The sequence below is a fragment of the Poecile atricapillus genome, chromosome 33 (genome assembly GCF_030490865.1).
Source record: "Poecile atricapillus isolate bPoeAtr1 chromosome 33, bPoeAtr1.hap1, whole genome shotgun sequence".
NCBI classification, from domain to species: domain Eukaryota; kingdom Metazoa; phylum Chordata; class Aves; order Passeriformes; family Paridae; genus Poecile; species Poecile atricapillus.
In genome coordinates this window covers 116680-140183 of record NC_081281.1, presented here as the reverse complement: position 1 = coordinate 140183, position 23504 = coordinate 116680, and the positions used below count along the sequence as shown (strand labels likewise).

The window sequence follows — 23504 nt, the reverse complement described above, 5'->3', positions numbered from 1 at the left end:
AGGGGAGGCTGGGGCAGCTTTGGGTCTCACTAACATGACACTGAGTGAATCAATTATGCAGTGGTTTATTCAAAACCCCCCCCCCCCTTTTTTTTTTAATTAATTCCAGATTAATTGGTGATATTTGGCCTCCTGGTGAACAGGGCCAGAGCGTTGCACTTGGGCTGTACCTGTGGCCTCATTGTGGCACCACAGACTCTGACAATAAAAACCTTCAGCTGATGCACCTGAGGCTCCTTTATCCCCTCACCACAAGGGCTCTGGGCATCCCCAGTTCTGTCCTGGGGCTGCTCCTCATCCCCTTCTCCATCCAATTATTGGGATTTTGGGGTTATCATTTATTATTTATGTTGGGGGTTATTATTTCTATTATTAACTGTGTGATTCCATTTTGGTACTAATTCTTGGCTTTCATTTAAAAAAGAATACCCTCAAACACCCTTCCCTCCCTGTTTCTTTCCATCCTTGCTGGTCTTGGAGCCTTTTCTCCAGCTGCATCCCGAGGCCACCCCAGAGGTGTGTTCCCTTGGTACCTGAGTCTCAGGACAAAATTAGGGATAAAGTCCCACATGGGCCATATGGATGCTGAGGCTTTAAACAAGAGGAAGAAGAGGTTTGGGGGTGGTTGGAGATGGATGGCAGAGGGTGGAACCCCAGGAGCAGTTTCCCATAGGATTTCTGTCATTGGGATTTTCTCTCCCAGCTCCTGGTGTTTTTCCTTCCTCCTGATTCTGTGAGTGGACACTCCATGCCCGGTTCCATGCCTGTGCCAGATGATTTCCTTCCAGGATCTTTCCTCCTGCCGTGGCCCAGACTGACCCCTGGCTTGGAGCAGGTCCGAGCTCAAAGCCTCCAGGAAATTCCTCTCATCTGCCAGGTGCCAGAGCAAAAAGCCTACCCAAGGCCCCGGGAACCTCTGCCAGATGATTCTCCTGCAGGAGGAAAACTGGGGTGCACGAGCTGCAGCCTCCAAACCTGGGACAGCCCCAAACATCTGGGGAGAAATACAATAAAAATCAGAGCAGTAACTGGAGTTCCCTTGAGTTTTCCATGTGCCTGGTTTGTGTCAGGATTTATCCTGACACGTGCCGGCACTGCTACCTCGGCTGCCTCGGGCTGTGGGTTTTGGGGTGCCCGGAGGTCTCGTGGCACTGAGGGGTGGCACAGGTAGCCCCGGGGCCACCGTGCACCTGCTGCCCGCTGCGAGGCAGGGGCCGGCGGGAGCGGGGACGGCTTGGCTTGGGAGCCGGCGTTGGGCTGGGAGGAGAAGGCTCCGTGCTTCTGCTGTGAGTCACCGAGCAGCTTCTGCTCCCGTGTGCCGGGAGGGGCCCCGGGCCCCCGCCCGTGACCCTGCTGGAGGGGTTTGGGGGTTCCCGGCACCGGGCAGCGCTTGCAGGACCGCAGAACCGCCCGTTCTTGACGGGGTCGCAGGGCTGCACCCCCGCCCCAGCGCTGGAGCCCTGCGGTGCCTGAGGCCGCTCCCCCTCCGCCCGCGGAGCTCCCGGGCCCGGGCTCCCCCCTGTCCCGCCGCCGGTACCGGGCACTGGGATGGCGGAGCGCGGAGCGCCGGGCCCCGAGGGGCGGGATGCCGGGGCAGGGATGCCAGGGGAGGGCGGGATGCCGGAGGGGAGGGCGGGATGCCGGAGCCGGGCCGGGCTCTCGGGGCTCTCTCCCGGGCTGCTCTGGCCCCGGCGCTCCCGGCCCGCCCGGCCAAAGTCCCTGCGCCATGAGCGGGGCCCCGGGCGGGCGCCGCCCGACCTTCCCCGGGCTCCCAGGTAGGGCCGGGGCCGGGACCGGGGTCTGGGGGAGGCTCGGCGCGCTCGGAGCCCCGGACCCAGTGTCGGTCCCCGCAGGGGAGCGGGTGCTTGAGGAGGCGGCGGGCGCCCGGCAGCGCTGCGGGAACGGCGGCGGCTCCGTCCCGGGGACGCTGCTCTGCACCAACCGCCGCCTCGCCTTCCTGCCCGGCCAGGTGCGACAGGAACACCAGGAACCCCGGGAATAGCGGGAGCGGGATCAGGAACGGGACGGCGGGGCCCCGCGTCTCCTGCCCGGGGGGACCCCTGCCCCGGCGGGACTCCATCCCACCGCATCCCGATCCCATTCCGAATCCATCCCACCGTACCCCGACCCTCGGCTCAGCCCCACCCCACCGCATCCCTGACTCCCATCCCAGCTCCCGCCCGGCCCATCCTGGCTCGTTGACTGCAGAACCCGCCGTCTCCACCCTGGGAACTCCTTACTGCAGGACTTAGTGGGGGACAAGGGACATGGGACAGCCAGGTCCAGATCCATCGCCACCACCCTTCCTGGGACTGGGGCGACACTCTGGGGCAGTTTCCAGCCCTCCCCACTCTCCCACAGGCTCCTGGCTCCCGTGGCCTCCTCCACTCTGAGGACGAGGTGGCCCTGCCCTGCATCCACAAGCTGGTGGCAGGTAATGGGGACATCCGGGGGTACAAGGGCAGGTCTCGGGGCTCAGCCCCATGTAATGAGTTGGGCAGGTCTCGGCTGGCCCCGACAGCCTCATCCCCCTGACCCCAGCCAGCAGCTTCTCCAAGCCCAAGGTGCTGACGGCCGCCTCCACCCTCAAGTTCATCCCCGAGGAGCTCGCCGTCTTCTGTCGGGATTTCCGCCTGCTCCATTTCTACTTCCCCGAGAACGGGTTGGCTCCGCAGGCGTTCCGGGTGAGCCAGGGAGGTTCAGAAGTGTTGTACCCTCACTCTGGGGTACCCCACGGTTCCGAGGAAGCCTGGGGGGCTCACACCCCACCCCGGCTGCCCTCGCAGGTGGCCAATGCCATCGCACAGGCACGGGAGGCAGCTGAGTGGGAGGGGGACGCTGCTGAGGGACACGATGGCTGGTCCTGCCCTGGCGAAGCCACCCCGGAGGAGGACGAGGACGAGGAGGATGAGGAGGAAGGCTCGTCCACCATGCTGCTCTTCGAGAGCCTGTGGGACTGGGAGAAGGAGCTGCAGCGTCTCGGCACTGCGGGCTGGAGGGTGAGCACCGTCAATGAGCGCTTCGACATGGCCCCCAGGTACAGCCTGTCAGTCCCCCAACACTGTCTGAGCCACTGGAAATTGGCACCTGTGATTTGGGGGACTCCACCCTGTGTCCCACATTCCCACAGCCTCCCCCAGTACCTGTGGGTGCCCAGTGGGCTTCTGGACCACGATCTCAAGCAAACTTTTGCCCACTTTCAGGAGCGACGGGTGCCTGTGAGTGCCTGGGCAGGCCCTGGCGGGGTAGGGGGCACTGGCAGGGGGATGTGGGGGCATCACCCCGTTTCTCTTGCAGCGCCTGTGCTGGCACCACCCGGGTGGGGGGGACCTGCTGAGAGCCGCCAGCTTTCACCCAGCCTCAGAGCCAGGCAGCGAGGATGTGAGGTGGGTCCCAGGGGGCCTGGGGGGGCTGAGGTGTACCCCTGGCCTGGCCCCAGCTGGGGCTCCCTGTGCCCCACAGGTGCCTGGAGGCGCTGCTGCTGGGGGACCGTGGGCCCTGCATTTTGGCCGACACGGCTGAGCTGCCCACGCTCGCTGACATCCAGCTCGCCCACCTGAGGCTGCGGGCACTCTGCCTGCCTGGTAAGTGGCACCGGGCAGGCCCTGGGGACCCCCTGACCACCCAGGGGCCTTCCCCTCCACTGAAACCCCATCCCATGGGATCCAGGTGCAGTGGCAGAGGAGAAGTGGCTCTCAGCCCTGGAGGGGACACGCTGGCTGGACCATGTCCGGTGAGCAGGGGACACAGGGGCTCTTTGGGGTGTAGGGAGGTATTTTGGGGTTTAGGGAGGAAATTCACCGTAAATCCCATGGTGGAACGTCCCCTCCAGGCCAGCTGGCACTGTGGGGTGATGTGGCCATTGTGGTGGGTGCAGGAGCCACCCGAACGGGCGACTGTGGCATTTTGGGGTGCCCTGAACCCCTGCTTTTGCCCCCCAGCACCTGCTTGAGAAAAGCTGTGGAGGTGGTGTTGCTGCTGGCAGGGAAGCGCTGCTCTGTGGTCCTGCAAGGTGGGAGCACCAGGATGGGGGATGGAAAAGGCTGGAGGAGGCTGGAAAGGGGATCCTCCCCTCACCACCTTGCCCCCCCAGAGCCCTCGGATCGGGACCTGAACTGCCTCCTGGCCTCTCTGGTGCAGCTCCTGGGGGACCCCCACGCCCGCTCCCTGCCTGGCTTCCAGAGCCTGGTGCAGCGGGAGTGGGTGGCAGCCGGACACCCCTTCCCGCGCCGCCTGGGGCTGCTCTGCCGGGACGCTCCTCGGGAGGAGGTGAGACCCCTCCGTTCCTGTCCCACCGGGGTGACAGGAGTTGGGACTCTGCCTGGGAGGAGGTGAGCCCACCCCATCCCATATCACCCCCAGGCCCCCGTGTTCCTGCTGTTCCTGGACTGCACGTGGCAGCTCCTGTGGCAATTCCCGGCAGATTTTGGCTTCACTGAGGCTTTTCTCCTGGCGCTCCACGACAGCAGCTTCAGCCCCTACTTCAGCACTTTCCGCTTCAGCTGCCAGCGCCAGCGGGGCCGCAGCAGCATGGTGAGGGGCAGCGGTGGGATTGCTGCATCCCCAAACCCTCCCATTTCACCCCTTCTCCTCACTCTGTCTCAGTTTCTCCATCCCCATTCCAAACTGGGATCTCCCATTTCACCCCTTCTTTTCCCCTCTCTGCTTCAGTTTCCCCATCCCAAATGGGGGACTGACTTCCCAACTCTTGCCCCGCAGCCCCAGCTCCCCAGCCAGACCTACTGGCCCGTGGGGGGCTGGCAGGACCCTGGGGGGCACAGGGGAGGCCCCCGCACCTGCACCTTCCCCCCGGTCTGGGCCTGGGGGCGGCGCTACACCCGGCAGCAGCAGGAGCAATTCCGGAACCCTATGGGACCCCCGGCTCCTGCTGAGTCCCTGGCCCCAGGCACGGTGAGTGGGGCTGGGCTGGGGGGCTGCACCCTTCCTTTGCCTCCCATTTGTCCTTCTGGCTGGCTTTTCCCTCCCTTTTTCCCTTAATGCCTTTTGTTTCCCCCCATTTCCTCTTTCAGCCCCTTTTATTCCTAATGCCTTTTTTCACCCCACTTTTCCTCCCGTTTTCCCTTCACAACAGACTTCACCCCTTTTTGTTTCCCCCTAATTCCTACTCTCTCTCATCCCTCAGACCCTCATCCCTAACCCTGACCCTCACCCTAACCCTCCACTTTTGCTAATCCCTGTTTTGCCCCTTTCCCAGCCTGGAGACCCCTGCCCGCAGGGGGGACCCAGGCTGGTGCTGACGCTGGCTAAGGGCTCGTTGTGCCCCCACCCCCTGCCCTGGTGGAGCCGCCCGCCCCTGCGCCCCCCCCACCGGGTGTCCCTCTCAGGGAGCCTGGGGACACAAGGGGGGCTCTTGGGGGCCAGCCAGCCCCCGCCAGGGCTGCTCCTGCCCTGCACCCTCGGGCCCTGCATCCGCCTCTGGCACCGCTGCTACCTCAGGGGGCTGCCCCAGGAACAGGTACTGGGGAAACTGAAGCACGGGGGGAGGCTGGGGCCCAGGGGGTCCTGGTTTGGGGGGGTCCTGGTTTGGGGGGTCCCAGCCTGTCCTGCTGCTCGGGCTGGACCCAGCTGGTGTCCATGCAGCTAACCCTATCTGTGTGTGCACGAGCGGGGAGGGATGAACGGATGGACCCCATGTCCATCCATCCATCCTGTCCTGTCTGTGTCCCTGTCCTGCGCTGGACATCCTGCCCTGTGTTACCATCCCTGTGTCCCTGTCCCATGATGAACACTCCATGTCCTCGTCCCTGTGTCCCTGTCCCATGGTGAACACTCCATGTCCTCGTCCCTGTGTCCCTGTCCCATGATGAACACTCCATGTCCTCGTCCCTGTGTCCCTGTCCCATGATGAACACTCCATGTCCTCGTCCCTGTGTCCCTGTCCCATGGTGAACACTCCATGTCCTCGTCCCTGTGTCCCTGTCCCATGGTGAACACTCCATGTCCTCGTCCCTGTGTCCCTGTCCCATGGTGAACACTCCATGTCCTCGTCCCTGTGTCCCTGTCCCATGATGAACACTCCATGTCCTCGTCCCTGTGTCCCATGTCTCTGTCCCAGCCTCATGTCCCGTGCCCTGCATCCCCGTGCTGGGCTGGACATTGTCTCTCAGCAGCGTGGGCGCTTGGCCCCGTCCCTGGCCGGGCTGGCTGAGGAGCTGGAGCTGCTCCAGGACCGGCTCCGTGCCTGGGAGACGCAGAGACCGCACTGAGACCCCGAGAGCATCGGCCAGACACCGCCAGCATCTCCCGAGCCCTGGGGCCTTTGCGACAGCCCCGTGCCCTCTCCTTGCAGCTGCTCCCGGCTCCCTCTGCGTGCTTGGGGGTCCCGAGGCGCCCCCGACGCTGGGCGAGCACTGCGGGGTCGCGGCTTTCCATTAAACCTGTGCTGCCTCCATGGGGCTCGAGGAGCTCAGGGATGGGACTGGAATGGGGATGGAGTGAGGACTCTGCGGGAGCCCAGACCTGGGAGCCCCGCACTGCGAACATGGGGCATTGGGGGCACTCCTGGCCGCAATGGCCATGTCGCGACAGAAGAGTGGCGACACTCCGTGTCCCGACAGAGCGGCGGCGGCCCCTGCCCGCCCCTCCCGCCACACCCAAGATGGCGGCAGCGCCTTCCCCGCACACGCCACTTCCGGCCCGTCCCACGGACGCCAGGCTTGCGCGCTGACGTCACGCATTGCGTGCCTGCGTGCGGCTCCGCGCGCGGAGCGGGATAAGATGGCGGCGGGGCCGATTTCGGAGAGGAACCAGGGTGGGAGCGGCGGGGGGTGCCCGGCGGGATACGGGCAGCGCTGTGGGCACGGAGGGGGACACCGCGGGCGTCCTGTGGAGACCTTGGGTGTACACATCGGGGGGCGCAGGCGGGGGGGTTCTGGCGGCAGTGGCGAGGCTCTGGTGTATCCTGGAGGCACGGGAAGGAGCTGGAGGGAATTTTGGGCTCCCTGGCGACAAGGAGGGGGGCCACGCTGGGTTCGGGGCCACGGTGGGTTCTGGTCTTTCGAAGGAAAAAGGGGCTTAGGGGCCGCCTGCTGGATTAAGGACTGCCGGGGGCGGGCTTCGGGTTCGGGGGCTTTGGCTTGAGCGATGTCAGCCCCGAGCCCCCGGTACCTCGCGGCTGTCTCGGCTCTGACCTCGGTTCCTCGCAGATGCCACGGTGTACGTGGGGGGGCTGGACGAGAAGGTCAGCGAGCCCCTGCTCTGGGAGCTCTTTCTGCAGGCCGGGCCGGTGGTCAACACGCACATGCCCAAGGACCGGGTCACGGGCCAGCACCAGGGTGAGGAACTCCCACATCCCAACGAGGGCCAGAGCTGGGGGTGGGAGTGGAAGAGGGGGATCATCCCCTGTCCCTCAAGAGGCGTGGGGGCCCCAGGGTTTAAATTAAGTGGGGACTAAATCAAGTATTATGTGTAAATGAAATAAAGGGGGTTTCAGTCAATAATTCAGTGGGGTTTTCAATGAACTTGAGTTTTAAATCAAGTGAGGGGGTGTGGGGTATCTCGTTCTGTCCTGAAGTCCTCCTGGGGTCCCCAGTGAAACGCCTTTGAGGTCTCTTGCCCCTCCCCTGAACCCGTTTGGGGTCCTGCAGGGTACGGCTTCGTGGAGTTCCTGAGCGAGGAGGACGCTGACTATGCCATCAAGATCATGAACATGATCAAGCTCTACGGGAAACCCATCCGGGTGAACAAAGCCTCGGCCCACAACAAGAACCTGGATGTGGGCGCCAACATCTTCATTGGCAACCTGGATCCCGAGATCGATGAGAAGCTGCTCTACGACACTTTCAGCGCCTTTGGGGTAATCCTGCAGACCCCCAAGATCATGCGGGACCCCGACACGGGCAACTCCAAGGGCTACGCCTTCATCAACTTTGCCAGCTTCGATGCATCAGACGCAGCCATTGAGGCCATGAACGGGCAGTACCTGTGCAACCGCCCCATCACCGTGTCCTACGCCTTCAAGAAGGACTCCAAGGGCGAGCGGCACGGCTCAGCGGCTGAGCGGCTGCTGGCGGCTCAGAACCCCCTCTCCCAGGCCGACCGGCCCCACCAGCTCTTCGCAGACGCCCCCCCGCCCCCGTCCGTGCCCACACCTGTGGTCACTGCGCTGGGGCCTGGGGTCACCCCTCCAGGTGGGTGGCAGACCTGTCTCGGGCAGGGCTCAAGGTGCCGGCCCGGCATCCTGCTGTTTTGTCCTGATTCCGCCTCCTTTCCCGAGTTTTTCTGTTGCCGTGGTTTCCCTTGGCCCACCTTCCTGCTGTGTTCCAGGCCTGCCTCCCCCTGGCTCGTTCCCGCCGCCGGTGCCACCTCCTGGAGCGCTGCCCCCCGGGATGCCCCCGGCCATGCCCCCGCCGCCGATGCCACCGGGCGCTGGAGCCCCCGGGCCCCCCTCAGGAGCCGCCCCCGCCGGGGGACACCCCCCCCACCCACACCCCTTCCCCCCGGGAGGGATGCACCACCCAGGTACGGAGCGGGAGCGGGGCTCCTTCTGCGGGGGGGGTGGTCCTCTCGTCTTTCTGAGTCACGGAGTGGGGGTTGTGATTGCTGGAGGATTTGGGGAATTTAGGAAGTCATTGCTGTCTGGGAGGCACCTGAACAGGGAGAGGTGTCAGTTGCCTTTAGCTGGGAAGATGTGGGAGGCAGGGACACGGGAAGGAAAGAAGGTGGGCACATGGGAAGGCAGTGGAGCAGAGAAGGAAGGCAGGAGCTACTTTTGGCATTAATAATTTAATGAAACCAGTTTTTTCCCTGATTCCCCACATTTTGGCCCTGTGGTCCTGGGAAGGAGATGTAGCTGCATCTCAGCTCCGAGTTCAAAAGCACAAATTTTGTGAAATGTGCAATTTAATCATTCTCTGGGATTTGTTTGAGCCCGTGGCTCTGGAGCTGCCCTAATTAGGGAGCTTTGTGTGATCCTACTATGGCCATGCCAGGAACAGATGCTGCAGGGCCTGAGCAGAGCCAATTACACCTGGCCAGGGAAAACCAGGCTTGGGAGGAAGGAATTGTTTGTTTGTTTGTTTGTTTTTAATGGGATAATTGGGAAAAAGGAAGTCTGGGGGAGGTCCAGTCAGAGCAGGGCAGCCTCCAGCTTCAGATTGCTCTGGGAGCTTGTCTGGAGTCTCCAGGGATGAGGATTTCTCACTGTCCCAGGCTGCACACACTTGCTATCCCATCTCTTTTCCCACACACTTGCATCCAAACCCTTTTCTCTTGCCAAAAATCTCTGTGTTCCTTTCTCTTTAAGCCTCTTTTTGGCAGCAGAAGCCCCTCTGCACCTATGCTTTCCAGAGATCTGGCTGGAATGGAATTTCAGTTCCTGGGGGTCCGGGGGTGCCTGGAGCTGCTTCCCGGCACCCCTAACTCCATCCTCCCCGTAGGAATGCCACCGATGCAGGTGCACCATGGGCCACCTGGGATGGGCCAGCATCACCCAGGACCGCCAGGCTCCGGAGGGCAGCCGCCCCCCCGGCCCCCTCCGGGAATGCCGCACCCCGGGCCGCCCCCCATGGGGCTCCCCCCTCGGGGGCCACACTTTGGATCTCCCATGGGTGAGTGGGACCTGTTTGGGGGGCTCTGCTCTGGGGCTGGGAGGAGGGGTTGCGCAGCTGGGCATGAAGCAAGACCTGGGGGACCTGGCCCCACTGTGGGGTCTTCACAAGGTTTCCTCATTGTGACGTAGGACCCTGCAACCCCCCATTGGGATATCCACAGCTTTGGGATGGTTCTGGAGGCCCTTCGTGCCCACAGGGGTCTTGGGAGAAATTCCTGTTTCTGGGACCCTCAGACAGAGGGGGTGTTGGCCAAGCTGGGGGCACCTGCTGGATGTGGCACTCCTGGGTGTGGTGGGCACCTCCTGGGAAGTGTGGGAGGTGGCTTGGGGCCAGTGGACCTTGTTCCTCCAGGGGGTTGGGGGGCTCTGTCCTTTCCCCCCTGGTGCTGACCCCCCTGTCTCCCACAGGTCATCCCGGGCCGCTGCCGCACCACGGGCTCCGTGGGCCCCCCCCACTGATGCCACCCCACGGCTACAATGGGCCCCCCCGGCCCCCCCCCTATGGCTACCAGAGGGTCCCACTGCCCCCCCGGCCGGCACAGAGACCCCCTGGAGTCCCCCCCCGCGGGCCCCTGCGGGGACCCCTGCCCTGAGAGGTGGGGCGCTCTCTGGTCCCCATCCTCAGCCTTCCACAGCTCCTTGTATCGACATTCCCACTCCTGCAAAGGGCTGGGGGCCATCCCCTACTCCTCCCTTCCCTCTCCATTTCTTCCCCCCGTTTCTTTTTATAATGTTAATTCTCCTCACTCTCCCCACCTCCTCCCATTTCTCGTCCCCTGGAAGCTTTTCCAAGCTCCTTTTAACTGGATGTGTTGGTTTTGTATGGAAAGCAGTGGCCACCCACTTGCAAATAAAGGGTTTGGGAGCCAAAAGGGTCCTCAGACTGGGGATGAGGCTCTGGCTATTTGTCACCAGCTGACGTCTCTTCCCTGCTTGGGCCACTGGGAAGAACCAGGCTGGAGGGATTTGGGGCCTGAGGAGTGGCAGAGCTGGTCCATGGTCTGATCCCTGCTCCACCAGTAAGCCTGGAAGAGCTGTGTGCTCCCTTCAACTGCTCCGTAGGAGTGTCTGGATTTCTGTTCTTGGGCCATCGCTGCCCACATCCAGGGAGCTGAGGTTTGGCTGTGGAATATTTTGGTGCCAAGGTCTAGCCAAAGTCAAACATAGCCATGAGAAATCTTCAAAGGGCTGGGGGGACATGGAAAGTGGGAATGTGCTGCTTCCTTCCTTCTTCATCCCAGCATCATCTTCTGTGCCGAGGCTGCGCTTTGCCTTACATCCAGGTAGGAAGTCCTGGGGTCTGGATGGGCTAGGACGGGAAGGACAAGGTTGGAACGCCCTCCTGATCCTTCACATCCAGGAATGTGGGAAGAATCCCACATGGACTAGTAGAGTGAGTGGATTTAGGTGTAAGGGGTGGGATATGTGGTGTGGAAATGAGGCTTCCCTGTGGTGCTGAGAGCCAAGGGGCTTAAGAGATCTCCAGTATCCGAAGAATCCAGTGATTCCTGTCTGCATCCAGGGAGCCCCAGGGTGGCATTTCTCTGCTGCTCAGTCATGGAAGCCACCGGGATCCACCGAGGGCAGCCAATCTTCCTGCATGGACACAATCATTCCTTTCTCCCCTGGAGCTATCCACTGTCACCCCTGGTTTTATCCCGTCATCCCTGGTGTTACCCTGTCATTCTCAGTTACATCCTATCTTTCCCCTGATTGTAGTTGCTTGTCAGCCCTGATTTTCTCCCTTTTCCTCCCGTTTTATCCCATTCCCCCCCACACTTTCTCCCATCATCCCCCCATTTTTATCGCATTCCCCTCAGCTCTATCCCATTCCCTGTGTTTCAGGCCATGGCAGATACGGATGAGGCCCTTGGGACAGGAGGAGCCATTCTCTGTCCTGCTGCCAAGCCTGTTCCCTCTGATGATCCACCAAAAAAACCCTGGGCCAAGCAGGGGATGTGGAGCTCTGTGGTGACAGTGGCACATGAGTCACTGGGGGCCTGAGGAGGTGGCACCCTGGGGTGGGGTTCACTGAGTGCTTGATCTCCAGAGGGCACAGCCTGGATGGATCCTGGTGCAGCCCATTTCCTGGGGATGCTCCTCGACTGACAGCCTTGTCCTGCACTCCATCCCCCTTTTAGGTTTTTTTTCCAACAATGAATGTCACAATTGCTTCTCAGCTCCTGGGTTTCTAAATCCTTCCCTGTGTTGGCACCACTAGTGCAGACTGGTTCTCATCCCTGTTTTCCAGTCTGAGGGGTGAAAGTGCTAACCTTGATGGATCCTGACAGATTGTGAGGCTTTGGGGTTGACACCCTGGAAGCTGGGACTAGGTCAGCTCATTGCAGGGCTGCAGGAGGAATGGGGTTCAGGGAAGGTTGGGACTCTGGGAACGTTGAGAGGCAGGATGAAGGGGCTCTGGGAGCACTGGAATTTCAGTGAAGGGGGCTCAGGGAAGATCTTGCTTCTGGGAGCACCCCCAGTCCTGCTCGCTGTGTGGGGACCTCCAGTCTGAGCTCAGCCAGTCCCAGGAGCACCCAGTACCCCATAGCCCTGGGGATATGGGGTTGGAGGACTGCGGGTCCGAGTTTCCAGCCCTCAGGAAGACATTCATGGAAATGGGGGTCGGTTTGGACATACCATCGCCATGTGCATCTCCAGCCGTAAACCCCCCCCCTAAAAAATTTATCGGGGGCTTTTGTGTCGTGTTGTAGCCTCGGGGCCCAGTCTGGCCAGCCCAGGCGGGGATGATTTGATCCCAAAAAAATCCCAATCCAGCCCCGCGGAGGCCGTGACTCAGCCGTGACGGGGGCGGTGGCGGGGGGGTGGGCTGAGCGTCGCCGAGGGATCCGGGGGGGCCACCGGCTCATGCCCCAATCCCACCAGCGCTCCCCGCCATCCGCAGCCTGCGGAGCGGGTCCATCCCAGCAGCTCCAGCACGGGAACCCCGATCCCGTGGGAGCTCCGCTGGCGCATCCCGGGAGCTCCATCGTCCCCCCCCCGCCGTGGGGCGAGCCCCCCTCCCCCGCCGAGCCCCCCCGGTTCGCCGCGTGGCGCCGTTGATCCCTCCCTTCCCGGGGCTGCGCCGATGGACTCTCCCAGCGCTCCGTGTGTGCGGCGGAGGCTGCGGCGGTAGCGCTGGTACTCGGGAGCTGCTGTCGCGCCGTGTCGCTGCCGGAGCATCCTCTTTCCTCTCCGTATCCCTTCCCGAGCATCCTTCCTAGCCGGAGATCCTCCTCGCCGGCGCCGGAGGAGCTGAAGCTGGAGTGGGGCGAGGGCTGAGCCAGGTAAGGGGGAGCAAAACGGGTTTATACCCCACATCCCCCCTCCCCGCGGCGTTAATCGGTGTCCTCAAGGCCGCTGATGGATTCGGGGTACGTCTTCCCCTTCCCACTTGCTGTGGCCATTTTGTCCTGGAAAACCTTCTCTGGAGCCCGGCTCTGCCTTTGAATGTGCGTTTTTGGGGGCCCCTGTCATCCCCTGCGCCGTCCTGCGGCCGCAGAGCAGCCGGAGGGGATCGGGAATTCACCGCAGGGATGGGAGGGGAGAACCGGGGGGTTTTGGGGAAGGGGTAGAAGGGGGGTTATTGGGGGGTGACCTTGGACATGAGTGATTTCCAACTCTCCCCCCTTGTCGCCATGTTCCTGGCATTCCGCAGGGAGGCTGGGGGCTGCAGGGGGGATGCAGACCCTCAGCGTGGGAATCCCGGGGGTTTTGGTGTGCATGGTTGCATCAATCCTTGGCTCCGCTTGGATGCGTGGCAGGAGGAGACGGATCCAGATCCGATAACCTTGTCCAGAGCTGTCCAATACCACGACGGGGTTGCAGGGCCGGCAGCATGTTCAGCCCCCAGACGGGCATTTTTGGGGACCTCCCTGGCTCCTGCATTTCAGGGACTGTGGTCTGAGGGATTTCTGGCTCTCTTGTGGGATCAAACCCCTGATCTCATCCAGTGCTGACTCCTGGTGTCGGCTTGGCCCCTCAAGGCTCCCTGGTTTGTACGGCCGCTCTCTGTCACGGAGCCAGCAGTGACCTTGCTCCCCAGCCCATCCTCTTCCTCACTGTGCACCCAGCCTCTCCCTGCTCCCCCATTCCTTCTGCTGGCCCCCGATACCTCCTGGTCTGTGGAGTGCCGGCCCCACATTGGGAGGTTCCAAAGGGAACTGCAAGCCTGGCTGGAGTAAAATGACCTTGGTCACGGATCAGCCCCTTCCAGGAGCCTCAGGATGTCCACGGGATGCCCAAGGAGGGGACTGGGGTCTCCCCCCAGTTGGAGGGGAGGACATGAGTGTATTTGCCATTTTATCCTGTAAAACCACCTGCCTGGCTCTGCTCAGGAATGGGGGTCTATGCTGTGCCGCAGCCCCCCTCCCTCCAGGGTTTCCGAAGGGCTAAATTTAGCGTCCCTGCGTGCCCTGTCCCCTCGCTTGGGCAGGGGAGGATATGTCGCCGGCTGCGTCCCTCTGCCCGCAGCTCCTTCCTGCCTCGCCAGTGATAAAAATAGCACTTGGGGGGGTCACGACGGCCCCTGCGGGTGGAGCAGCAGCATCGGGCTGGGGGGCTGCGGGTCCATCCCTGTCACGAGCTCTGTGGGCTCTGTGTGGTGGGTGTGGGGGCGCTGGGCTGGGGAAGAGGGGGCGGGACTCTGGTTTGTAAGCGGATAAGGAGACACCAGGTACCTGGATGTCCCTCACCTACCCCAGGGCTGGGCCCCAGGAGACTCGTGGTACCCCCAGCCCCCTCTGGCCGGGTCAGCATCTGCTGGTGCTGGCATCTCCCGCAGCAAATCCTGCCTGGCAGCTTCCGCAGCGAGCGTGGCTCGGCACGCGCAGGTCTCTGTCACTCAAGGGACCCCCCCCGACAAGGGATCCTCTGAGGGATCCTCCTGTACCAGACCTTGAACTGTCCAACTGGGGCACTGGAGGCACTGGGAGGGTTCGGGGACCTCCCTGCCCTCAGGGGCTGATCCCCTCATTCTCCCTGTGGTGCCCGAGGAAATGGGGGGCTTCAGCCCGGACTTGCTGATGGCCTTGTTTTTCCGGGAGACTCGTGGTCATAGTGGGATAGACTGGGGACGCTCAGGGACAGCCGTGCCCCTGGTTCCCCCCGCAGCTCCCCCTATCCTTTGGGATGAATGCAGGAGGGATGGATCCAGGGGGACCGGGGGGTTCCAGTGAACGGTGGGAGCTAGAGTCCGCCAGGCGAGGGGAAGGGGACTGGCATGGAGCCAGCATCTCTCAGCCTGTTCCCCTCCAGCCCCCACTGCACCCCGTGGCGACTCGCCTGCCACTTCACCGGGGGGTCCCCAAATCCTCCTGTTTCCATCTGAGACAGAGAAAAGCGCAAGGTGGAACGCAGGGCCGCTACCACTCAACCTCAGCCCTGGTTGTGTCTGGGCTTCCCAGGTCCAAGTCAAGGGTCCTCCCACACCCCGTTCCACGGATGGGTAGCGCCGTCACCCCTGTCCCCGCACCCCGGGCCTGAGGGCACAGCCCCCGACACAGAGACCCCCGGCACCCCCAGCGCCGCGTCCCATCCCGCCGGCACCATGGACGAATCGTTCCGGGACCGGACCGCGTTCATCCGCGGCGCCAAGGACATTGCCAAGGAGGTGAAGAAGCACGCGGCCAAGAAGGTGAGCCGGGGCATGGACCGAGTGCAGGACGAGTACACCCGGCGCTCCTACTCCCGCTTCGAGGAGGAGGAGGACGACGAAGACTACGCGCCCCAGGACGGCTACTACCGGGGGAGTGAGGGGGCCAACGAGGAGGAGGGGGTGTCCAGCGACGCCACTGAAGGCCACGACGAGGAGGATGAAATCTACGAGGGCGAGTACCAAGGGATCCCCCGGCAGGAGTCGCTGAAGGGGGGGGAGCGCCTGGGAGCCGCGGCGGCCGCCGGCGCTTTTGACGACAGCGAGGGGCAGCGGAGGAAGGACCGGGAGGAGCTGGCGCAGCAGTACGAGCTCATCCTGCAGGAATGTGGCCACGGCCGGTTCCAGTGGACCCTCTACTTTGTCCTGGGTCTGGCCCTCATGGCTGATGGCGTTGAGGTCTTTGTGGTGGGCTTTGTTCTACCCAGCGCCGAGAAGGATATGTGCCTCTCCGACTCCAACAAGGGCATGCTGGGTGAGGAGAGGGGCACGGGGGGCAGGTAGGGGCATGTGGGAGTCATGGATAGGGGAGGGTCAGGGCGACATGGAGGGGCACTCTCCATGCAGGAGGTGTGGTGAGATGTGGAGGGAATCCCATGTGGGATATGGGGATACAGAGTGACATGTGGAACACAGGGGGACATGAGGACATGTTGGGGGACAGAGAAGCACAGGAGGGTGGGGACACAGGGAGTTGGGGATGGAGAAGGACATGGTGGGGCTCAGGGAGATGTGGAGGGCCATAGGAGTTATGGTAGAGCACAGGAAGAATTGGGTGCCAGGAGGCCGTGAGGTATGGGGTCTAGGAAGGGATGTGGGGACAAGGAAGGATGCAGGACCCTCTGGGCATAGGGCTCCCACCATCCTCCTCCCAGTCCCACACTGGTCCCCACATGAGCAATGGCAAGGGGCAGCTGCGGGGAGTGAGCTCAGAAACTTGGGCTAATTAGTGGACGCTGAGACTGGGTTTGGGGGGCCACGGGGGGCTTTGTTCAATTGCTTCCCTCTTCTCTGTGATGCCTGCCAGAGCCCGACACCCCTCGAAATCCCAGGGGGTACCAGTGCCCCCCATCCCTGAAATCTGGCAATCTTGGGGCAGGGGGAGGGGCTGGGTGTGGGGGTCCTGGAGGCACATCTGCCCCCCATGTCCCACAGGCCCTGGGCAGAGCAGGGGGACAACCTCCACCACCCATTGACATGGGATTCTGTCCCCTCCTTTCAAGGGGACCCAGTGTCTCCAGGAGAGGGTCCCTGCCTATGCCCCACCCCAAGTGCCGAGGATGCTCTTCTTCCTCCAGGTGACTCAAGGTGCAGGTCCTTGGGTCCCCCGGGCCTGACCTCGCTGTGTGTCCCCCTCCCCAGGACTCATCGTGTACCTGGGCATGATGGTGGGCGCGTTCGTGTGGGGCGGGCTGGCCGACCGGCTGGGCCGAAGGCAGTGCCTCCTCATCTCCCTCTCCGTCAACAGCGTCTTCGCCTTCTTCTCCTCCTTCGTCCAGGGCTATGGCACCTTCCTCTTCTGCCGCCTGCTCTCGGGCGTGGGGTAAGGGGGGGCCCAGCCGCAGAGGGACCCCCAGAGCAGGGGCTGACTCCCCCCTGTGTGTGCTGGGGTGTGGGGCGGGGGGTGATGCCACTCCCTCCCCTCTATCCCCAGCATCGGCGGCTCCATCCCCATCGTCTTCTCCTACTTCTCGGAGTTCCTGGCACAGGAGAAGCGCGGGGAGCACCTGAGCTGGCTCTGCATGTTCTGGATGATCGGGGGCATCTACGCTTCCGCTATGGCCTGGGCCATCATCCCCCACTACGGTAGGAGCCCTGGGCCGGTGGTGCACAGGGGGTGCACCGGGGCTCGGCCCCACCACCATGTCCTGTCCCTGTCCAGGCTGGAGCTTCCAGATGGGCTCTGCATACCAATTCCACAGCTGGAGGGTCTTTGTCCTCGTCTGCGCCTTCCCCTCGGTCTTTGCCATTGGGGCGCTCACCACAATGCCTGAGAGCCCGCGCTTCTACCTTGAGGTGGGGGTCTGGGAGGCTGTGGCTGTGTGCTGGGGGGAATCTGGAGTGCATCAGGTACCTGGAGTGGAGGGGGGCATGAGGGTCCCCAGGAAGGGACCCCCAGGTGGGGCGGAGATGGGGCAACCCCAACAGGGACCCTTGCGGGGGTGGTGAGGCCTGGAGAGGAAGCCCCAGATGGGTTTTGGAGAGGGGTGGAACTGGCCAGGAACCCCCAAGTGGATGATGGGACCCAGCCAGGGACCCCAGAGGGATGGGGGACCCTGAGGAGGCGATGAAGATAGTGGAGGGATCCCTGGGCGGCTGCAGGACCCAGGTGGGTGGTGGAACCCAGGCAGGGATTGCTGATGGGGTGGTCAGGGCCCAGGTCTGGGCTGTCCCAGGGTGACCTGTGCCTGCCCTCACAGAATGGGAAGCACGACGAGGCCTGGATGGTGCTGAAGCAGGTCCATGACACCAACATGAGGGCCAAGGGCCACCCTGAGAGGGTCTTCTCGGTAAGGAGCATCCTGGGGCTGAGCCCTGGGGTCCCCAGCACCCCAAGCAAGGGTGGGGTGTCCTCCAGGAGCAGGGGTGCAATTCCCACCTTTGGGAAAAGCACCACCCGGGGGATGCAGTGCTGCTGTAACAGGTGGGGAAACTGAGGCACAAGGCAGGCCCCTTGCTCTGCCCAGTGTCCCCAGACTGTCCCACCCACAGGTCACCCACATCAAGACCATCAAGCGGGAGGACGAGCTCATCGAGATCCAGTCGGACACCGGGACATGGTACCGGCGCTGGCTGGTGCGATGTCTCAACCTGTCCCAGCAGGTGAGGCTGGCGCCACCCAGGGTCCCCTGTGCCTCATGTGCCCCCTGTCACCTCCCATGTACTTGTCACCTCCCACGTCCCTCCGCAGGTCTGGAGCAACTTCCAGCAGTGCTTTGTGCCTGAGTACCGGCGGGTGACACTAATGATGATGGCGGTGTGGTTCACCATGTCCTTCAGGTGCTGCGGGGTGGGACTGGCATGGGATGGACAGTGCAGGATGGGGCAGGATGGGACGGGACAGGGCAGCACCGAGCGGGATGAGATGGAACAAGCATCACTGGGGCAGCACAGGCTGGCCCTGGGAGCCCTGGGCCAGCACTGGGAACCCCAGGTGTGTGGTGCCCACTCACTCCATTCTCTGCAGCTACTATGGGCTCACCGTGTGGTTCCCGGACATGATAAAGCACCTGCAGAGCATTGAGTACGCGTCACGCACAAAGCTCTTCACGCGTGAGAAGGTTCGGCACTTTACCTTCAACTTCACCCTGGAGAACCAAGTGCACCGTGGCGGGGAGTATTTCAATGACAAGTGAGTGCAGGGAGGCTGAGTGTGGCGTTGCTGAGCCTGGGGCTGCTCAGCCCAGGAGTGGGGGGCATCTGAGGCCTCCCTTCTGTCCCCCTGTGCAGGTTCATCGGGCTGAAAATGAAGTCGGTGACGTTTGAGGACTCGCTCTTTGAGGAGTGTTACTTCGAGGACATCACTTCCAGCAACACCTTCTTCAAGAACTGCACCTTCATCTCTACTGTCTTCTACAACACAGGTGGGGGAATGGGATCTCCACGTGGTTGGAGGGGGTGACCCACCAGGGTGGCCCCAGGGTTTTGATGGAGATGAGGGTGAGCCACCAGCTTGGAGTAGGATCAGAAAAGTCCCCAGTGGCATGATGGAGCTGGGGTGATAATGTGACCCACTGGGGTGGTAAGGGTGGGATGGACCCCCCCAGGTGGGAGTAGCCAGGCAGGTCTGCAAGGAGATGGGGTGACCCCGTGGCCCCCTCTTCCCCCAGATCTCTTTGAGTACAAGTTCATCAACAGCCGGGTGCTGAACAGCACGTTCCTGCACAACAAGGAGGGCTGCCAGCTGGACTTCAGCGACGACAACAACGCCTACATGATCTACTTTGTCAGCTTCCTGGGCACCCTGGCTGTGCTCCCTGGAAACATCGTCTCGGCCCTGCTCATGGACAAGATCGGCCGCCTGCGCATGCTGGGTGGGCAGTGGGATGGGCTTGGGGCAGCCTGGCCTGCCTGTGGCAGGGGTGGGGTGGGGGATCCTGGAGGTGCCTTCCAGCCCAAAGCAGGCTCTTGATCTTTCTGACCCACCTCCCACCATCATTCATCACCATCACCTTTTGGTGACCACCCCAGTGGGTCACCCTACCTCTGTCACCCCTTCGGGACCTTCCTGATCCTCCTCCCACCTGCTGGTCACCTCCACCTCTGTTATCTCTTGGGGACCTCCCTGTCCCTCCTGGTGGGTCACCCCCATCTCCCTCTCTCTCTTGGGACTGTCAGCCCCCCCTCCCAGTCCCACCTCCTGTCTTAGTTTCCCTGTGCTCTGACACATCCACGTGTCCCGCAGCTGGCTCCAGTGTCATGTCCTGCGTGAGCTGCTTCTTCCTGTCCTTCGGGAACAGCGAGTCTGCCATGATTGCGTTGCTCTGCCTCTTTGGGGGGGTCAGCATTGCCTCCTGGAATGCGCTCGATGTGCTCACCGTGGAGCTGTACCCCTCTGACAAGAGGTGCGGGCCTGGAACAGAGATTTTTGGGTGCAAGGGGTGAGGTTTTGGGTGCTGGGTGAGAGGTTTTGATTGCCGGGGCTGAGGTTTTGGGGGTAGGGTGGGAGGATTTAGGGGCTGGGTGCCAGATGTGGAGGTTTTTGGGTGTCAAGTGGGAGGTTTTGGGTGCTGGGGGCAGTGTTTTGGGTGCCAGGTGGGAGAGTCTGGGGTTCTGGGTGAAGCATGTGGAGTCCCGGTCGGGAAGTTTTGGATGCTGTGCGCAAGACCTGAGGTACCAGCTGCTGGGTACAGGTCTTGGGGTGCTGAGTGCCAGGTGTGGGTTACCACCTGCTTGGTACCTGCTTCTGGCTGCTGCCTGCCAGCCCTGGGCTGCCAGGTACTCCTTTTGGGGTACTGGATGCACATTCAAGGGTTTTGAGTTCTCATTTTGGAGTGCCGGGTGTTGGTTTCAGGCCTCCAGGTGCCTATTTTGGGGTACCACCTGCCCTCTGCAGGTGTCCCCCAAGGCTGGGTACCCACCCCTACCCCCAGGGCTGTCCCCACTGACCCCAGCCCTCCCCATCCTCCCCAGGACGACGGCGTTTGGGTTCCTGAACGCGCTGTGCAAGCTGGCGGCTGTGCTGGGCATCAGCATCTTCACGTCCTTTGTGGGCATCACCAAGGCTGTGCCCATCCTGTTTGCCTCAGCCGCGCTGGCCCTCGGCAGCTCCCTGGCCCTCAAACTGCCCGAGACACGGGGGCAGGTCCTGCAGTGATGGGGGGCTGGGGGAGAGGGATCCCCCCTCCCCGGGGCACCCCCAACTCCAGCGTTTCCCCCCCCCTGTGCCCCTGGGATTAGTCGCGTTAGACACTGTGAAACGTCTTCTTGGAGCATTTGGGATCTTTTTCATTTGCACTTGGACCCCTCTCCCCCCCCGGATCCCTCTGTACCTCCAAAACCTCCCCAACACCTCAAACTTCCCCCGGCCCCCAAAACTCAGCCCCGACTCCCTGACCCCCCTCAACCTCCAATACCCCCCTCAGCCCCCCTATTTCTTTTCTTGGTGTCACCCCCTATGTGAGTTGCTGCTCATTCCTGGGGGGCTGTGGGACAGGATTTAGGGGGGCCCTGGCATCGAGGGGGGATGGCACAGGCTCTCTGAACCCACCTATCTCTGTACATCCCCCAAATCCCTGCCAAGCCAAGGAGGAAGAAGATGAAGTCTTGAGGGGGGGGGGGGCTCTGTGCCTCAGTTTCCCCATCCCTGTGGAGGGCACCCAGCAGGGTCCTCCAAACCCCCACGGATTTGGGGGGCATCAGGGGGAAGCCTTTTGGGCAGCAAGAGCCCTTGGGGTGCCTCAGCAATGCCCTGGGGAGGCACAGGATATTGGGGTGCAGGTCTCTTTGGGGGGTGCAGCAGTTGAGGGTGAAGAATCCCCTTGGGGCTGCCTGACAATCTTAGGGTGCCCCCCCTTAAAGCACATGCCCCCTTCCCCCAGGATTCCCCCACTTTTGGGTGCCCAACTTTCAGGGTACAAAGCACAGCTTTCCCCAGCCACAGCCCTTGGTCTCATTTGGGGTGCAGCAGTGGGGGACCCCCAAAACTGCCAGTTAGTGATTTTTAACTGATTTTTAAAGGATTTTCCCTGTTAGAGGGAGGCAGGTGTGGGTGAGGGGGGGTGCAGGAGGCTCCCTGCACCCTCTTTTCCTTCCCCCAGCCCCTTTCCCTCCCTGCATACCCATGTCCCCCCCACATCCCCTTTTAACCCCTCCACCACACTATTCCCCTGCACCCCCTTTCACCTCCCCCCAGCCCAAAACCACCAGCGGTTTGCAAAGCACAAACAGCCCCTACCCCCAAAAAATCGGGGTACAAGGGGTCCCCAGTGCTGTGTCCTCCTCAAAAGAATCTGGGGTTCAAGGGGGTCCCAGTGCTGTGCTCCTCAAACCTGGGGTTTAAGGGGGTCCTCCATGCTCTGCCCCCCTACCTGATCAGCCCCAGGGCTGGGCAGGGTTGGTCAGAACCACCCAGGAGCCTCCCTGTCCCTCAGGCAGCCCCCTCCCATTCCAAGCAGCCCCCGTGTGCTTTGTCCCCTCCTTGATGTAGCTGGTCCTTGGGGCCCCCCCCGGCCCCCCTGTAGCTCTGTTGTGCCGTGCTGTAGTTTCAGGTGTTTGTAAATTAATTAAAATGGAAAAAACATCCCAAAAAAGCACAAAATTTACCCAAATCCTCCCACCAAGGGTTCTCCAGACTCAGCTGCCCCCAGAACACGTTTATTTAAATTGATTCAGACATTAAATGGGAGGGACACCCCAAAAATCCCCCACAGGGTGGGAACAGGGGGGTGGGTCCAGGTTGGGGGGAGGGGGCTGGGGGTGGTATGGGGTGCGGGGATTGGGGCAGAGGATGATGAGGGCGGGGTCACCCCCAGGACTTTTCCCCCCTCCCAACTCCAGGCTCCATCTGCTGCGCTGACACCGGGGTGGGGGTCCCGGGAGCCCCGAACTGTTCCTGGGGGGCTTCCGGGGCCGTCACTGCTGCCCCGGCGCCTCCTGCTCCTTCTCCCCGTCCCCGCGACGCTGCTCCCTCTTGGAGCCCCCCAGGCAAGGGGGCGCGGGGGGGGCTTGGGGGTCACTCTCCCACTGCTGGGGGGTGCGAGCGATGACCTGCAGGGCGTGCAGGGGCCCGGCCAGCTCTGCCCGCAGCGCCTCGTGCACCAGGCGGTGCCGCTGGAGCAGGGGGAGCCCCGCAAAGCGCCCGCTCACAACCAGCACCCCGAAATGCGTCTCGGCGCCGGGGGGACCCCCGTGGCGGGGGGAGTCGTCCCGCACCTCCAGGTGAGTGGGCTGCAGAGCCGCCGTCAGCTTGGCACGGATGGTGCGGGCCAGGGGTCCCCCCGCGCCCCCCATGGCCCCCCCAGCGGCCGCCAGGAGGGGACCCCGCATCGGAGAAGGGCTGCAAGAGACGGGTGAGTTGGGGGGCTGCAGGGAGAGAGGCTCCCCCGGCCGACCGCGGCCGCCGGGAGAGGCCCCGGCATCGGAGGAGTTTGAGGAGGAGGTTTGGGGGAGCTGAAAGGGGGAAGAGGCTCGAGGAGAGGGCAGGGGGGGGAGCAGGGAGCGAGACTGAGGCTCTCTGGAGGATCCCACATGGAAAGCGGGGATGGCAGGCGGGGGGCAGCACGGAGGGGCGAGTTGAGGCGGCTCTGCCGGGTCAGCCGCTGTTACTGGGGACGGCAGAAGGGGGAACGAGGGGGTGCTGGGGGTGGCGAATCTGGGGAGCCCTGCGGGACCAGCTTCTGACCCGGGAACGGCAGAGAGGGTCGCAGGGGGGGTCCAAAGGAGCTTTCGGGCTCGCAGCTGGGGAGGAGGCTCAGAAGGAGAGAAGGGCCCGACCCCCCTCAAGCCGGGAGTGTGGCCAGAGCCCCCCCTAACCCCGTGGAACCCACGTCGGGAACCCCCTGATTCTTCCACAGGACACCCCCTGGGACGAGCAGCTCCTCTTATAGTCCCCAATGCCGGTCGGGACCCCCCGATCTCCCTCGGGCCCCTCCCCGGTTCCCGGTTCTCACCGCCCGCTCCGGTCACGCCGCCCGGGGTCGCCCCGCCGCCGTCACGTGACCCCGGCCGAGCGGCATCACGTGACCACAAGATAATATATGAAACTGACCGGAGCCCACGCCCCCTCCGCTGATGGACACGCCCCCTCCGCTGATGGACACGCCCCCTCCGCTGATGGAC

The 23504-nt window shown here is 62.9% G+C and overlaps 4 protein-coding genes across 11 annotated transcripts; 3 read left to right on the top strand and 1 right to left on the bottom strand.

The window, feature by feature from the left end:
* The first annotated feature begins 1607 nt into the window (after window positions 1-1607).
* MTMR11 (myotubularin related protein 11) lies at window positions 1608-6268 on the top strand. Of its 7 annotated transcripts, XM_058860481.1 has the most exons (15): window positions 1617-1775; window positions 1854-1969; window positions 2362-2434; window positions 2542-2684; window positions 2787-3037; window positions 3131-3218; window positions 3298-3386; window positions 3463-3584; window positions 3670-3733; window positions 3942-4012; window positions 4094-4269; window positions 4363-4533; window positions 4720-4911; window positions 5216-5476; window positions 6129-6265. In XM_058860481.1, exons 1-15 carry the CDS (start codon window positions 1727-1729, stop codon window positions 6225-6227), a joined length of 1965 nt encoding a protein of 654 aa, XP_058716464.1. In that variant the 5' UTR covers window positions 1617-1726; the 3' UTR covers window positions 6228-6265. The 7 variants fall into 7 exon arrangements, with proteins under 7 accessions (XP_058716465.1, XP_058716466.1, XP_058716467.1 ...); XM_058860482.1 differs by having other exon boundaries at window positions 1608-1969; window positions 4141-4269; window positions 4424-4533; XM_058860480.1 differs by having other exon boundaries at window positions 1611-1969; window positions 6132-6268.
* A 263-nt stretch (window positions 6269-6531) lies between these two features.
* Window positions 6532-10459, top strand: SF3B4 (splicing factor 3b subunit 4). The gene is made up of 6 exons (XM_058860489.1): window positions 6532-6772; window positions 7167-7295; window positions 7608-8150; window positions 8287-8481; window positions 9399-9569; window positions 9980-10459. Exons 1-6 carry the CDS (start codon window positions 6532-6534, stop codon window positions 10162-10164), a joined length of 1464 nt encoding a protein of 487 aa, XP_058716472.1. The 3' UTR covers window positions 10165-10459.
* A 142-nt stretch (window positions 10460-10601) lies between these two features.
* Window positions 10602-21968, top strand: SV2A (synaptic vesicle glycoprotein 2A). 2 transcript variants are annotated; one of them, XM_058860486.1, is made up of 14 exons: window positions 10602-10854; window positions 11417-12858; window positions 14977-15699; window positions 16587-16767; window positions 16879-17030; window positions 17107-17240; window positions 17645-17734; window positions 17937-18047; window positions 18136-18224; window positions 18412-18576; window positions 18675-18808; window positions 19055-19258; window positions 19630-19789; window positions 20358-21968. In XM_058860486.1, the coding sequence occupies exons 3-14, from the start codon at window positions 15120-15122 to the stop codon at window positions 20539-20541; spliced, it is 2184 nt and encodes a 727-aa protein (XP_058716469.1). In that variant the 5' UTR covers window positions 10602-10854; window positions 11417-12858; window positions 14977-15119; the 3' UTR covers window positions 20542-21968. The 2 variants fall into 2 exon arrangements, with proteins under 2 accessions (XP_058716469.1, XP_058716470.1); XM_058860487.1 differs by lacking the exons at window positions 10602-10854; window positions 11417-12858 and having other exon boundaries at window positions 13183-15699.
* Window positions 21969-22024: 56 nt separating this feature from the next.
* BOLA1 (bolA family member 1) lies at window positions 22025-23434 on the bottom strand. The gene is made up of 2 exons (XM_058860491.1): window positions 23336-23434; window positions 22025-22722 (listed from the first exon to the last, which is right to left on the bottom strand). The coding sequence occupies exon 2, from the start codon at window positions 22710-22712 to the stop codon at window positions 22299-22301; it is 414 nt and encodes a 137-aa protein (XP_058716474.1). The 5' UTR covers window positions 22713-22722; window positions 23336-23434; the 3' UTR covers window positions 22025-22298.
* Between the last annotated feature and the right edge of the window lie 70 nt (window positions 23435-23504).

Coding starts and splice junctions, on each gene's coding strand:
- SF3B4 (XM_058860489.1), top strand. CDS start 6,532: ATGGCCATGTCGCGACAGAAGAGTGGCGACACTCCGTGTCCCGACAGA. Junction 6,773..7,166: donor GATTTCGGAGAGGAACCAGG/GTGGGAGCGGCG, acceptor GGTTCCTCGCAG/ATGCCACGGTGTACGTGGGG. Junction 8,482..9,398: donor GGGAGGGATGCACCACCCAG/GTACGGAGCGGG, acceptor TCCTCCCCGTAG/GAATGCCACCGATGCAGGTG.
- MTMR11 (XM_058860479.1), top strand. CDS start 1,727: ATGAGCGGGGCCCCGGGCGGGCGCCGCCCGACCTTCCCCGGGCTCCCA. Junction 3,038..3,130: donor CGCTTCGACATGGCCCCCAG/GTACAGCCTGTC, acceptor ACATTCCCACAG/CCTCCCCCAGTACCTGTGGG. Junction 3,387..3,462: donor CCAGGCAGCGAGGATGTGAG/GTGGGTCCCAGG, acceptor TGTGCCCCACAG/GTGCCTGGAGGCGCTGCTGC.
- SV2A (XM_058860486.1), top strand. CDS start 15,120: ATGGACGAATCGTTCCGGGACCGGACCGCGTTCATCCGCGGCGCCAAG. Junction 17,031..17,106: donor GGCCATCATCCCCCACTACG/GTAGGAGCCCTG, acceptor GTCCCTGTCCAG/GCTGGAGCTTCCAGATGGGC. Junction 18,809..19,054: donor TACTGTCTTCTACAACACAG/GTGGGGGAATGG, acceptor CTCTTCCCCCAG/ATCTCTTTGAGTACAAGTTC.
- BOLA1 (XM_058860491.1), bottom strand. CDS start 22,712: ATGCGGGGTCCCCTCCTGGCGGCCGCTGGGGGGGCCATGGGGGGCGCG.